Raw genomic sequence first — 13,758 nt, forward strand, 5'->3', positions numbered from 1 at the left:
CTGTATGACAAGCGCCTTACATTATTAAACAGAGTACACATGTTCCTCCATCTGTCACAGTCCTGGCCTCTCTTGGCTGAACAAGCTGATTGGTTCGGGTCGTCATCAATCATGTTTCCCAGATTTTTGTCGGATCAGTTCCCAAACGGAGGGTAACCGTGGACTTATTGTTTCTGTTCAAACCAAATATTAATTTAGGTGAAAAGAGACATTTAATTCCCAAAATATTTGTTGAACAGTAGAAATACAAGTCCTTGGAAAAGTACTTGCTCACCCATCCAAATTATCAAAATCGGGTGTTCCGATCACTTCCATGGCCAGAGGTGTATAAAATGAAGCAGCGAGGCATGCAGACTGTTTTTACAAACATTTGTGAAAGAGTGAGTCGCTCTCATTACCTCGGTGAACTCCATCGTGAAACTGTGATAGGATGTGCAAGAAATCCAGTCTTGAAATTTCCTCATCAGAAACGTGCGTCAAGTTCGACGCGTGTGCACTTTGAACGTTTGACCTTTTTACTCTGCTCTAGCGTTTCGCGTCGAACGCTTCAAATCGCACCGCGGTAAATGTGCAAAACGCGCAGTGAGGGCCCTCAGTTCGCCCTCAACGCGCCCTCAACGCGCCTCTGGATAAACTTTGAATGTAAACCTGATTTGCGAAATGCGTTTGATGTGAACGCATCATAAATATTCCACAGTCAACTGTCAGCTGTGTTGTAAGAAAATTGAAGTGTTTGGGAACACGTAAGCTGGCGGATCGGGCTCAGCGGATGCTGAAATCCGTAGCACGAAGAGGTCGATCGCTGCAGACCTCCAAACTTCATCTGGCCTTCAGATTAGCTCAGCCCGCAGAGAGCTTCATGGAACAGGTTTCCATGGTGGAGCAGCTGCATTCGAGTCAAATATCACCAAAGCGTCGGATGCAGTGGTGTAAAGCACGCTGCTGGACGTCAGAGCAGTGGAGGCGCGTTCGCTGAATTGACGAATCATGCTTCTCCATCTGGCGATCTGATGGACGAGTCTGGGTTTGGCGGTTGCCAGCAGAACAGTCCTTGTCTGACTGCAATGTGCCAAGTGTAAAATTTGAACTCTGACTGCTTCAGCATACCAAGACATTTTGGACAAGTCCGTGCTCCCAACTTTGTTTGGATCTGGCCCCTTCCTCTTCAAAAAGCAAGGCCCAGAGTCTGGTGTGGATGAACTGGACTGGACTGACCTCAACCTGATAAAACATGTTTGGGATGAATTGGTGCGGAAACCGATAGCCAGGCCTTCTCGTCCCAACATCAGTCAGAAATGCGCTTCAGGAAGAACTGTAAAAAATCCCCATAAACCTTGTGGTCAGCCAGCAGAGTTGAAGCTGTAGCTGCAAAGGATGGACCAACGTCATACTGAACCCTATGGATTAGGAACAGGAGTCACTTAATCTCAAGGCAGGAGAGCAAATACTTCTGGCAGTGTCATAAAATATCAGTCCAATCACCAGTAAGGCAGTAAGATAAGTAGATTTTAGTCAAATAGACTTTTCTTCCCTAAATCCTGGTCCTGACAAGCTGAGGCTAATGGAGGACATGGATTAATATCTCAGCCTTTTGGTTGAAGCCCCTTATAGCAAGTGAGGTTTTTGAGTTATTTGTGGGTAAATTGCTTTGCCCTTCTCCATCAGGCAGAAGTCACTTCAAAAAGCAATTAGTCAAAAGCAGCTTCTCTCATTCTGAAGATGGATTGTTTTATTGAGAGCAGTTTAAAGTTGAGCTCTTTTTTCCCCCACAAAGATCTTTCAATAAATTAATATTTTCTCACAGCTGAGAATCTTCCTCAACTGGAGTCAGAGAAATCTGTGATATTAGATCTTTTTGTTCCCAGTAAGGTTTTATTGTGGGTTTGAAACATGTTTTAATAGGTTGTGCATAGTTCAGTCAAACAACTGGACAGATGCTTGCTGTTAGTTTGAAAAGTGAAAACCAACTTCAAAAAGACAGATTACAGAAAGTTAAATGTTAATGTTGTAAAAATAGAAACACACGTGAAAACCTGAAATAGTGCATAACACAAATGGTAGAAATACTCCTGTGGTTTTACTGCTGAGGATATTATTTAAAAAAATTGATCTGCACTTTACTGTAACGTTCCAAAAAATCTACAAGCAAAGGTGAATAAATTATACAAAAATTTTGCTCAAGTAAAAGTAGCGCTACTTCAACATATTTTTACTTAATAGTAAAAAATATATATCCAAGAAATTACTCAAGAGTAAAAAAGCATTTGGTTGAAAGTCTATTAAAGTGCTGAGTAACTGATCAAATTATCATTAATTTAATGTTTAAAGATTACATCATCAGATGGACTGAAATATAAAGTAAAGTGGAAATTTTGGTACTTTAAAGACGAAAATGGCAATAATTCAGATAAGGAACAAAAAAATAACAAAATCAGGCAAAATAAAATGTTTCCAAATCAGTTTTTATCAAAAATAAAACTTAGGAGGTTTAAACAAAAACTTCAGGTGTGTGTCTGAGTCTGGTGAATTTTTGGTTTAAACATGTTTGTTTTTCATTCAGTGGGTAGAAAATACAGAAGTTTTACTTGAATAAGAGTAAAAATACTTCATAACAAAATTACTCAAGTAAAACCTAAAAGTACAAGGTAGTAAAAATATTCCTAAAAGTATTTTTTTCTTTTCAAAATAGTTACTCAGGTAAATGTAACTAATTACTACCCAACTCTGACGACCAAGACAGACGGGAATGTCATGAGGCATGAAGTGAGCCACAGTGGCAAAATAAAACATCTGCTTTGTAGGAAATTACAAATTAAAATACTTTTCATAAAATAATTCAATTTCAAGTGTTTGTAAGATTTAGTTTAGAACAGTTTTAATTGTAGGAAACCAAACACACAACCCTGAGGAATTTCACATTGCACACCAGGATAGTTTATATTTTCACCCAAGTGGAGTTCTTGGTTTCTTTTTTAGATAAAAGTAAATGTATCTCTAATCTGTGCCACTCCTTTTTATTGTATTTTAGTATAAAATGAGCCTTAAAGCAACATAATAGATAAAAGTTTCTGTTTCTGCATTTCATGTGGATTTTTTACAGTTAAATGATGAGATAACAAGAATGTCTACGGAGGTCCTGGTTGACTTTTTAATTAGCTTAGCGCGTTTCTCCAAGGCAGTTTGAATTGTGAATAATCCCACTTTTTATCCACAAAACTCAACTTCCTACAGCCGTAGCGGTGTTGTTAAATGTTCAGCACCTCCATTTGCATCTTAGAAAAGAACACACTTGTGATTTTGTTTCACAGCCTCCAGCTAAAATGAATTATTTGTTGTACTGAAACTCGGGAATAAGCCTATTTGCTGCTGCTCATGGTGGGCAGTCCCCTGGAGAGCAATGTTATTCCTCCATGTTGAAGTATGACTTTGATTAAAATGAAGAAGTAACATGTGTACCAGTATTTCCCCTGTGTGATGAACTGTAACAAATCCCTGAAACAAAGTCTGGTGCTTGAAGGATAACACTGCGTTGCGCCCGTGTGTTACACGTAAAATTATATATATTTATTTGCAAGTGGAATATGGTTTCAAGTAATAAAAATTGAGAAATTAATAGGATCTAAGTTTCAATTGCTGATAAATTTTTTTAAATAAACCTGTAGATAATTAATTCTCTCCAGCCTGGAGTGAAAATGAAAATTGTTTTCCGTTTTGTTGCTTTATTTATTGACTTTATTGACCTCTGTAATGTGCTACATTCATCAAATTCACTATATAGAAGACTTAAGCATTAGATTGCAGTAGCAAGAGGCTTTTTGCATTTAAAGCGCTACTTAATATTAGCACTTCATAATTTTTTTCCAAGCATCAGTGGTTGGATATAATTTAAACACAAACAGGAAGTATATGAATGCAGGAAAAATACAGGAAGCCCCGTTATTGATACTATCAGTTGATCATTTCTCTGTAAATTAGCTTCGTTTGGGTTTTTCTTTTTGTCTTGTTAGAGAACGTTTCCACATAACCTGACTTAAAGCTCAATAATCTTCTGAACCAAATGATGTTTAAGCGAAGAAAATGGTAATACGATTACAAAACAGTCATTACCAGAAAAAAGTTGTATGAAAATGAAATCAATAACAGAAAAAAGTTGTTTTATGAGAATAAAGTCAGAATGTTACTTTATTCTTGTAAAACTGACTTTATTTTTGTAAAATTGTCTTCATTCTTGCAATACTGTGATTTTCTTCTAGTAATATTAAAACTTTATTCTCGTAAAATTGACTTTATTCTCATAATTTAATATTTTCTTTGGTTGCTATGGCCCTGGTGCTCGGTAAGGCCAGTTCTCGTCCTGGAAACAACATTCATGTGTTTCTAAGTTTCACACACGTTTCTGATTCAAGGCCTCATACTCTAATCTTCCTGCTACATCAGTATTTGTGCTGCGTTATCATCAGAATGGACAGAGCTGCTTTGTTTTGCCCTTAAAACATGGAGCGCACATCGAGTTCTGCTTTTCCAGCCGTGATTGATAGAAGTGCTTCACTTTTCTTTTTTGAAAATGTTCTGCAGGCTGAGCCGCGCCTTATTATGATGCTGATCCATGTTTTGGGAATTTGACACTTCTTTCAGTGTCAGTATTTGTCCTCCATGTAACAAAGACGAGACGTTTCCTTGAGCGATTCCTTTTTTTTTTTTAAATTGCTACCTACTCTGTTCTTTTTAAGTGCTTCTGTGTTGCTGAAATGAGCTACAAAAGGGAGTAGTGAGTCAGAAAATGTCATGTTTTATTTAAAAACCCTGACCTGAGTGCTGTTTTAGACGTCTTTCTAAACCCTTCTCATTCTTCTTTCTGTTCGGATAAACCTGGCGTTACATTCTGATGGTCCGATTAATATCAATTCTGGCAAAATGCAACGGCACCAAGTGGTTTGGATGTAGGTTTTATTATGAGCAATGGAGCAATCTGGCCTAGAATAATCTGGGTGTTGAAAAAAGTCGCCTCACTTATCTAAATAGTGCAGAGCCGTTCGCTGAATGTCAAGTTATTAGCCGAGGCTGCAACACAGATTCAATCCAGAAGTCAGATTAAATTAGAACAATGCTGAATTGCTAGCTAATCAAAAAATAGGAAGCCTATTTGGAAATGGATTTGTTCTGCATTAAGGTCAATTTTCATTGAGATGAACTTGAGAAGTGGGCTTTGCTTTTTGTTTGGGGGGTTAAACGAGGCAAGAATGGCATAAAATTAATATCACGATATGGAAAAATAAGAGCCCACTGCACTGAAAACCTCCTGGTTATTCCACCAAATGTTGATTTCTGAACTCTTCCTGAGTTAAAGAATTAGTATTATTGTTTCTAAATTAACATAAACTTGTTGTTTTCTTTGCATTATTTGAGGTCTGAAAGCACTGCACCTTTTTATTTTGACCACTTCTCATTTTCTGTTAATAAATACTAAATTTTTTGCTTGTAATTCCAGAGACCTGTTGTCAGTAGACCAAAAGAACAATGTTCATTCTTTGAAAAGTGAAACAAGAGAAACTGTACTTCTCCTTCAAATTGCCAGAAGCTGTAATGTTAAAAATGAGCTGTTGCTTCACAGCCCTATTGTTTGGCAGTTTATGAAACATCCGACGTTGAAACAATGAACGAAGGTTTCCCAGAAAAAGGATGAATCACGGATGGATGAGGCAGCATTTTGCAGAGAGTGGGTCACATTTTCTGGTTTGGAGTCGTTTGTTTTACGTTTGGCTGATGGGACACAAGCAAAAACCCAACATGGCAAGAATCAGACCGTTACAGTAAACCCACAATACGATCCCCACTGATCAGAACTGGGTACTAACTAGTTACATTTACTTAATTACATTTGCTTGAATGAAAAACAAAAATGTTTTAACCAAAAATTCACCAGACAGACACACACCTGCAGTCCTTATTAAAGTTTCATAAGTTTTATGTTGGAAAAAACATTATTTGGAAACATTTTCTTTTGCCTGATTTTGTTATTTTTTTGGTTACTTAAGTGAATTACTGCCATTTTTGTCCTTAAAATACCAACAAATCCACTGAACTTTAAATTTTAGTCCGACTGATGATGTAATTTTTAAATATTAAATGAGTAATTTGATAAGTTAATCAGTACTTGAGTAGACTTATTGATTCTTACTTGAGTAATTTCTTGGACAGCTACTTTCTACGTTTATTTGAGTATCATTTTTTGATATTTTACTCAAACCGTCTAAATCACCTTCAGTTTCTCTTGCTGGTAATTCTCTAACGAAAATTTCTCTTTCCTCTGACAGTTTGCATCAGTTTCCCTCTTGTTCCCTAATTTGTCTTTAACTGTATTTTAATTAAATTACTCTCATCCGATGTTTCCTTTATTCACAAAAGCCTAAGTATTTGAGACACTTTGTCACAGCAGTCGCTTATTCATCGATGTTATTCAAAACAAGAAACTCTGTCATCCGAGTCAGTTTTGCTTTTCATGAAATCCAACTAATCACACAGTCGGCTGCGTCTGTAAACTAGAAAATATGAGCCGTTTGAATCCAGTCACTGCGGGCTGAGTGAATACTCTCCTCCTGCGGCAGCAGCCATAACTTTCGGTGTGAAATGAAACATCTGACATCAAAATGAAAAATCGTTGGACGGCACCTGAAGCAGACCTCCGAGGGACCAGATGGACACGCTGAGCGTCTAGATTTATTTCCTGGAGTGTCCATGTGACAGTGATGATGTCACACCAAACTTTAACATACACACTGTAAAACATTTAGCCAGATATTTACAAACACAAACATCTTTTTCTCATTGTCTGACGTTAAATCAGACCAAACGTTTCTTGTTTTAGCTTTGCTAGAATTACCAAAGTTATTTCTATTTGGTAAATGCCAGAAAAATTGGCGAGAACGTTTTTAAAACTTTTCTCAAATCTTGTTTTTTAAGCTGCATGACTTGGCTCAAACCTCTTGGGTGCACTGTAAAACATTTCAAGGTGGTTTAATTTAAGTCGACAAGAAAATTAAAGTTCATGAAGCTGATTTAGCAACAAAAGGCAAGATTTTTCATTTCTGACAGCTCATTAGTCTTGAGTTTTAACTTAATTCTGCAATTTAAACCAAATAATTTCTCAATATGTAAAAAAAAACTGCCCGCTCCTAGTTAAAGAGGAGACACATTTCTCTATTAAATTGCATTTTGAAGGCAGCAGATAGACTTTCATTTTTACGTTTTACAGTGCAAGTCATGCAGTTAAAAAAAAACAAGATTTGAGATGAGTTATAAAATGTTCTCACCATGTTTTCTGGCATTTAGCAAATAGAAATAATTTTGGTAATTCTAATTAAGATTAAACAAGAAACGTTTGGTCTGATTTAACTTCAGACAATGAGAAAAAAACATTTTTGTATGTAAATATCTGGCTTTAACTTTTGTATTTTTGCTTTAAATAAAGACATTTCTAATTGGAAATGAATAATTTTAAATCATCTGATGTATTCCAATTTTCTCAACTGGATTTTATGCACCTGTAAATTTTCTCTTAAGTTTAAGTGGAATAATTTTCTAATGTCAGAAGAATCTCCTGACATGTCTGAAAAACAATCGGCTTTAACGCTACAATAACCAGGAACGTTAAAGTTTAAGATTAATCCGTCTTGAAAACTGAAGTCTGTAATCCTGCCTAAATTCCTTATTAAACAAACACTCAAGGTTTATTTTTGAGCAGTTGCAGCAAATCTTGTTCACTTTTCACTGTTAAATTAACTAAAAAAGGATCTTAGATGATGAAAGCTGACCCAGAAAAAGTCCAGCTGCTCAGTGAAGCTGGAGGTCATGATTTCTAAGAAAAGTTGCTCCTCGTTTTATATTCACCAGTCTAGCAAATCAGTTTATTTGGCATTGAAAAGCAGAAAATATCAGTTTTCTGCTATTTTGATATATTTGAAAAATATCTGGATATGATTTAGATGTTAGGATCACTTCAGTAGCAAAGAAAACTTTAAGCATAAACGTTTTAGAATCAGAAAAACTCCCAAACTTTTATTTGTTGACAATTACTAAATATTTAAATATTTATTCTGCTTGCAGTGTTTTCATAAAATGGCTAATTCTTTTCTGAGCTTTGAGATTTAAAACTTAAAGGTTGATTTCCATACTTTACCTGGTAATTGCTTAACGTTTCTGGGAACTTATTGGTTCCCAGAACTATTCGGGTTCTGCCATACAAGAACCCGAGCAGCTTAAGAGAACCCGATTCCTCTTAACACAGAAGTTACTTTTCAAAAACGTCAATGTACTTTCATTGGAAAAAAACAGTTACTTTACCAGAACTTCTCAGGTTTTTTACTGGAGTTTACTGGTTACTTTTTCAAATCTTATTCAGTTTTTCTGTTAAACTTTTATTTAAAAAAGAGGTTTATTTTTTTACATATTTGTTAAAATGATCATTATGCTGTTACAGTAGAATATAAGACAGACAAAATGTTAAAAAAAAAAAAAAAACTGGTTCAACACAACAGCATGGGAAAAATTCCCAGAAATGGGATTTTTTTTTCACAAAACGTTAAGTTAAAACATTTAGCAGCATTGATTGTCGGCGGTAAGACCCGCCTCCTGGCTCTGATTGGTTGTTTTTGACCTGGAGCAGGACATTTTTGCATCTTGTGACACTAGGAGGAAGTGGAAGAGCTCAGTTTGTTTGGTTTTCTCACTGATTTTCTGTTTCATACCGTACGAGCTCAACATGGGGACAGTTCTTAAAAACCATGGGGAAAAAAAAACTATTGTTGTAAAAGTTACATCCTGCGGCTTTAATGCTACTGAAAGTTGTGGTTAAGTTACAGAAACGTTAGCAGTAAGCGCCAGCACCAGGGAGCTTTGGGACTATAACGTCTAAGGAATGACATTCCACCGAGTCCATTCTGGGTGATGTTCCTTTCACTTTACAGAACCATCGGACTCCTAATAAATGTGTCACAGTGATTTGTTTCTCTTCATCCTTTGAATTAGCTAAAAGCCCCCAAGCTTTTCATCAAAGAAAGTAAATTTGATTTTGATGCAGGATAAAATGTCAGGGGATCAATAAATTACTCATAGAGGGGGCCGCCCTTACAAAGAGCTTGAACTGAGACATTTTCTAATGCTACTTATGTATTCCCTCGTTAAATTGGTTTTCTCAGGGGTGCTCAAGTTTGTGTGAGGTCATTTGGCAACTTTAGGTTGCTCTAAGGTTTATGCAAATGTTGCCCAGTGACCGCTAAATAAGACGGGACCTTGGCCCCTACTTACCTCTGTAGGAACGAAGCGCTAAGGGGGGATAATTACATCTCAGCGGCAGGCAGAGTACGCTAAAATAGTACTCAAGAGTAGCATTACTGCAACATATTTATACTCGAGTAAAAGTAAAAAGTAGGAGTAAAAACGTTTTGGTAAGAAATGTGCTGAGCAGCCGATCAAATTATCATTTAATCAGATGGTGAAAATATAAAGTCAGGTGGAAATTTTGGTACTTTAAGGACAAAAATGACAAAAATTCAAATAAGTAACAAAAAATAACAAAATCAAGTAAACAGAAATGTTTCCAAATCAGTTTCTTATGAAACTTTAACAAAAACTGCAGGTGTGTGTCTGGTGAATTTTTGGTTAAAACATGTTTGTTTTTCATTCAGTGGGTAGAAAATCCAGACATTTTTACTCAAATAAGAGTAGAAACACTTAATAATAAAATTACTGAAGTAAAGTATTTTGTAAAAATGCAGCTCTGATGAGTACCTGCTCAAAACATAATTTAATATTTAAACAACTATATAATTAGATGGACCAAAATAGAAAGTTATGTGGAAATTTTGGTATTTTAAGGGTAAAAATGACAAAAATTGGGCAAAAGAAATTATTTCTAAATCAGTTTCTTTTAATAAAAGATTTTATGAAATTTTAACAAAAACTACAGGTGTGTGTGTGTGAATCTTTAGTTAAAACATGCTTGTTTTTCATTCAGTGGGTCGAAAATCCAGATTTTTTACTCGAGTAAGAATAGAAACACTTAATAAAATTACTCAAGCAAAGGTAAAAAGTAATTTTCTTTTCCAAAAGTTGCTCAAATAAACTAGTCACTGCCCAACTCACATTCCGGTTTAACGTTGTTCAGATAGTTGGAGAGTTTCAGGAGTTTTTAAAGACGTTCTCAGACCAACACCAGCTTCCAGTCTGGTAGCATGAATCAGTATGAGCGCCAACACAGACCATATTGTGCTAATGGGATTGGGTATCCATGCATATATTCATCCAGTCGCAGCATGCATGCTGTCCATTTTTTAGAGCCACCACTATTCAGCCGGCTTACACATTGAGCTGCGTATGGAATATAAATCAGGGGAAACGATATTAGATCTGTGCCGCGTATTGGCAGTTACCCAGAGGTGTTTTCAAATTGCTATTGGGGGTAAAAAAAGATGGATTGGCGTTATGACAAGCATCGTGTGTCGGGCTGTTTCCAAGGCCCTCGTAATTGTGCAAACAGAAGATACCTAAAGGTGTTATTGGAGTAAATGATTGGTGAATGTGAGCTCAGTTTCTGCTCATTTCTGCTGCTAACGGGGAATTTTTGCTGAAAGCAGGATTTCATGTCTTTTGTTCTCAAAACTTTTAATACTTTTGCTTACATGCTCATTTTGAAAGCAGGATTTCATGTCTGTCTTCTCAAAACTAGTAACGCTTGTGCTCAAAACTTCTCCTCACACTCAGACTGTCTCTGCTCGCTTACGAAACATTTTCTGCTTGCTTCTGGAACAAAACTCCACCGTCGCCTGGCAACCTCTCAGCCAACAGAATGAAAGTGTTGTACTGGGTGCGTTCGTTTCCTTCTAGTGGGTGTGCCTGTGTGGCTACTATCAATTGTAGCAACCTGCGCCACCCACTGGATGTAGAGAGAAACAACGGGCTAAGCTTTCTGCTCCATGTTACACTAAACATCCGCTAGCAGTGAGCTACGGATCGCTAACGGCTACTGGTCTTAGGCAGGAGTTTGTTCTGTCTAATAAAACAAACTCACTAGGATCAAAAGAAGCTGTAGGCTTGTTTCTGCCCAGGTGAGTAGTGAGTTGTGCTATTTTAAGTAATTAGTCTATGATAACAATGCTATCGCTAATGCTAACAACAAGCTAACCCATATAATTTCTACGTGCTTGGATCTGCTGCTCTAGTTGTATGTTAAAGGTAAGTCAAAGTAGGCCAACCATTCGCAGCGATCTAAAGAAACCCCATTAAAAACATGGTTCGACCAAGCTGGGGCGCAAAAATAATATATCTTACCTTACATGTGAATGCTTATCTAGGTAACTGTCCAATAAAACATCTGAAAATACAATTTAAATGATGCGATCGTTACCTATTAGAAAGTGGGCGCTGCAAACTCTGGCATTGTTAGTTTCCATACCTCCTGCCTTTAGCAGTAGATGGTTGATCAACTTTTTAAAAAATTAACTCATTTGTGACCAACTACCTTCGAAACACAAAAATAATGTTCATCTTTCTCTCTATTGAGCAACCGTACACGACGCACACTTTAGGCATTTTGAAGCTGGATCAACAGAAGTAAACGGGGTGCATTTACTTCCTACGTCATCTGAAACCCAGACATGCTTGGTAATGTTTTGTTTTTGCAGCGTTTGTGACAAATCGGCCTCAATGGCTGCCACTTTTCTTCCTCTTGTCCTCTAAACAATATTAACTGGAACTGAGAAATTTCAGTTGAACTCATATGGATCCAAACGTTTAGTGGAAAACTTTTCAGATGTGTTGCTATAAACCCAACGTGGATTTCCATTGGTTCTGGTCAGTTTTCCAAAGAGGTCGGGTTGATTTGTGAAGGGCAATCAGTGACATTTTAAGATGTGGCCTCTTTATTGCATCCCATCACACCGATTGATTAAAATGATGATGAACTCATTGAAACTCCTGAAGCAACTTTTCCATATACAGTTGCTTCTCTTCGGTTCATTCTCTTGCACAGCTTGGCAAAGACGGTTTTGTTTCCCGTCTGTTCATGTATCCGTCCTCTCCCTCCTGTTTTTTTGTCTCTTTGCCCACCTGCCAGCTCCAAACACACACACACACACACACACACACACACACACTGCTGCACACCTTAATCTCACTGAAGCGATGATGAAGATGTAAAGAGTCCCGGTTTGGCCACGCTTCCTGGCAGATGTCTCTCTCATGGCCAAACCAACAGATTACGTTTGAACCTCCAATTAAGTTGGGCTGCAGAACCTGACGAAAAGATACTGCCAGCCTCACGCTGGAGAAGTAAGAGGAGAGAAAGGTAGGGAGTAAACTGAGAATGAGTCTGGTGGGAGGGAGTGTGCAGACAAAACACACAAGCTGGACGCGGCCACTACAAGTGAGAGTTGGAGAAGATGACATCTTGGGGAGACACTGACTGATAAGCCTCGTAATCGCTGATGAGAAAGATCGAGAAGCTGAGGAAAGTCAGAGAAGAGGTCTGCAGCAGTCGGAGGGACGGATCAGCTGCAGGAGAGAGTGATTTCCTGAGTCCATCCCGGTGAATGGATCGACGCGTATCTCATTGAATCTGTGTCGGCGCGTGATTGATTGGCCAACGTGGAACTGAGCTCAGACTCCGGCAGTCAGCTGGCGGGTCGGGTCTCAGGCTACGCTAATCCTCCCACTCCGGGTTGGAGTCTCGCTCATTAAGGACTTTCTGTGACTGAGGAATAGGAGACCAGAGGAGCGGAGCGCTTCATTCTCCAACTTCAGTTATGTCGATGCTAATTGTTACTCAGCGGATCGATCCCACCACCACCTCCAAAATGGTAAGACGTTCAGAACTCTCTTTGCGATGTACGATATCAATCTTTAAAGTCTGATTCCTTTTTGCTGTCAATGTGAGGGTTGTGTCAATGACGAGAGAAACAAGAGTTGAATCCCTGAGGGGTTTTTCCCATAAATCCCATGGCATTTCTCCAGGCACCTCAGGATAAAATAAACGTCTCTCTCTGTTTTCCATTGCATCACTCTCCCTCCTCTTTATCTTTTCTGTCTTTATCTCAAACCCTTAAAAGTGTTTTATACGCGGGTTTGATGGAGCGCTTGGGTCAAAGGGCGTTTGGAGGGGCCACAGGTTTACTATTGCAGCACATTTAGTCATTTATCCCTCGCTGGGTTTCAGATTATTTGCAGGATATGTGTCAGAAATGTTTCATGGTTGATCACCAGACTCTGAAATCAACACTTGGAAACCTCCAGGTGTTTCAGAGCAAAATGTGGGTGATATAATTAAAGGCAGCAGTGCAGCAAAACAGAACATTTTGGAGATTAAACAAAACAGCCCCGGCTCAGATAGGAGATATTTGTAATTTGTTAGAAAAGGTTGTTTATATCTACTGCAAACTTTCATGCTGAGGCAAGAAATGAAGTTTGGAATAAAACTAAAACAGCTGGTTGAAGTCTGAAACTCATCCATCCATCTGTTGTTTATGCCGCACTGCAAAAAACACAAAATCTACCATAGTTTTTATGTCTAGTTTCAAGTGCAAATATCTTAGATAACTTGAAATAAAACAAAACTAACTTGCAAGTAACTTTTCAACAAAATTTAAGAGCTTGTTTTAAGTCAGTAATTCTTTAATATTGATGGAAAAAAGTACTGGTTCCACTGGCAGATTATTTCACTAATAACATGGGAAAAATTTGTTACAACTAAAAAAAACTGTTTCAAGT

At 37.6% G+C, this 13,758-nt stretch overlaps 1 protein-coding gene across 3 annotated transcripts in view; it reads left to right on the forward strand.

The window, feature by feature from the left end:
• LOC116711741 (dipeptidyl aminopeptidase-like protein 6) overlaps positions 1-13,758 on the forward strand; it is a 277,037-nt gene that overhangs the window by 57,700 nt on the left and 205,579 nt on the right. Inside the window, exon 1 of one of the 3 annotated variants that reach the window (XM_032551216.1) lies at positions 12,405-12,851. The exons of the other annotated variants lie outside the window; for them this stretch is intronic. Within the exon in view, the coding sequence (XP_032407107.1) occupies positions 12,798-12,851 (54 nt within the window). The 5' untranslated portion in view covers positions 12,405-12,797. Of the gene's footprint in view, positions 1-12,404; positions 12,852-13,758 lie in introns of those variants that run through there. 3 annotated transcript variants of the gene reach the window in all.

The sequence above is a fragment of the Xiphophorus hellerii genome, chromosome 21, assembly GCF_003331165.1.
Source record: "Xiphophorus hellerii strain 12219 chromosome 21, Xiphophorus_hellerii-4.1, whole genome shotgun sequence".
NCBI classification, from domain to species: Eukaryota; Metazoa; Chordata; class Actinopteri; order Cyprinodontiformes; family Poeciliidae; genus Xiphophorus; species Xiphophorus hellerii.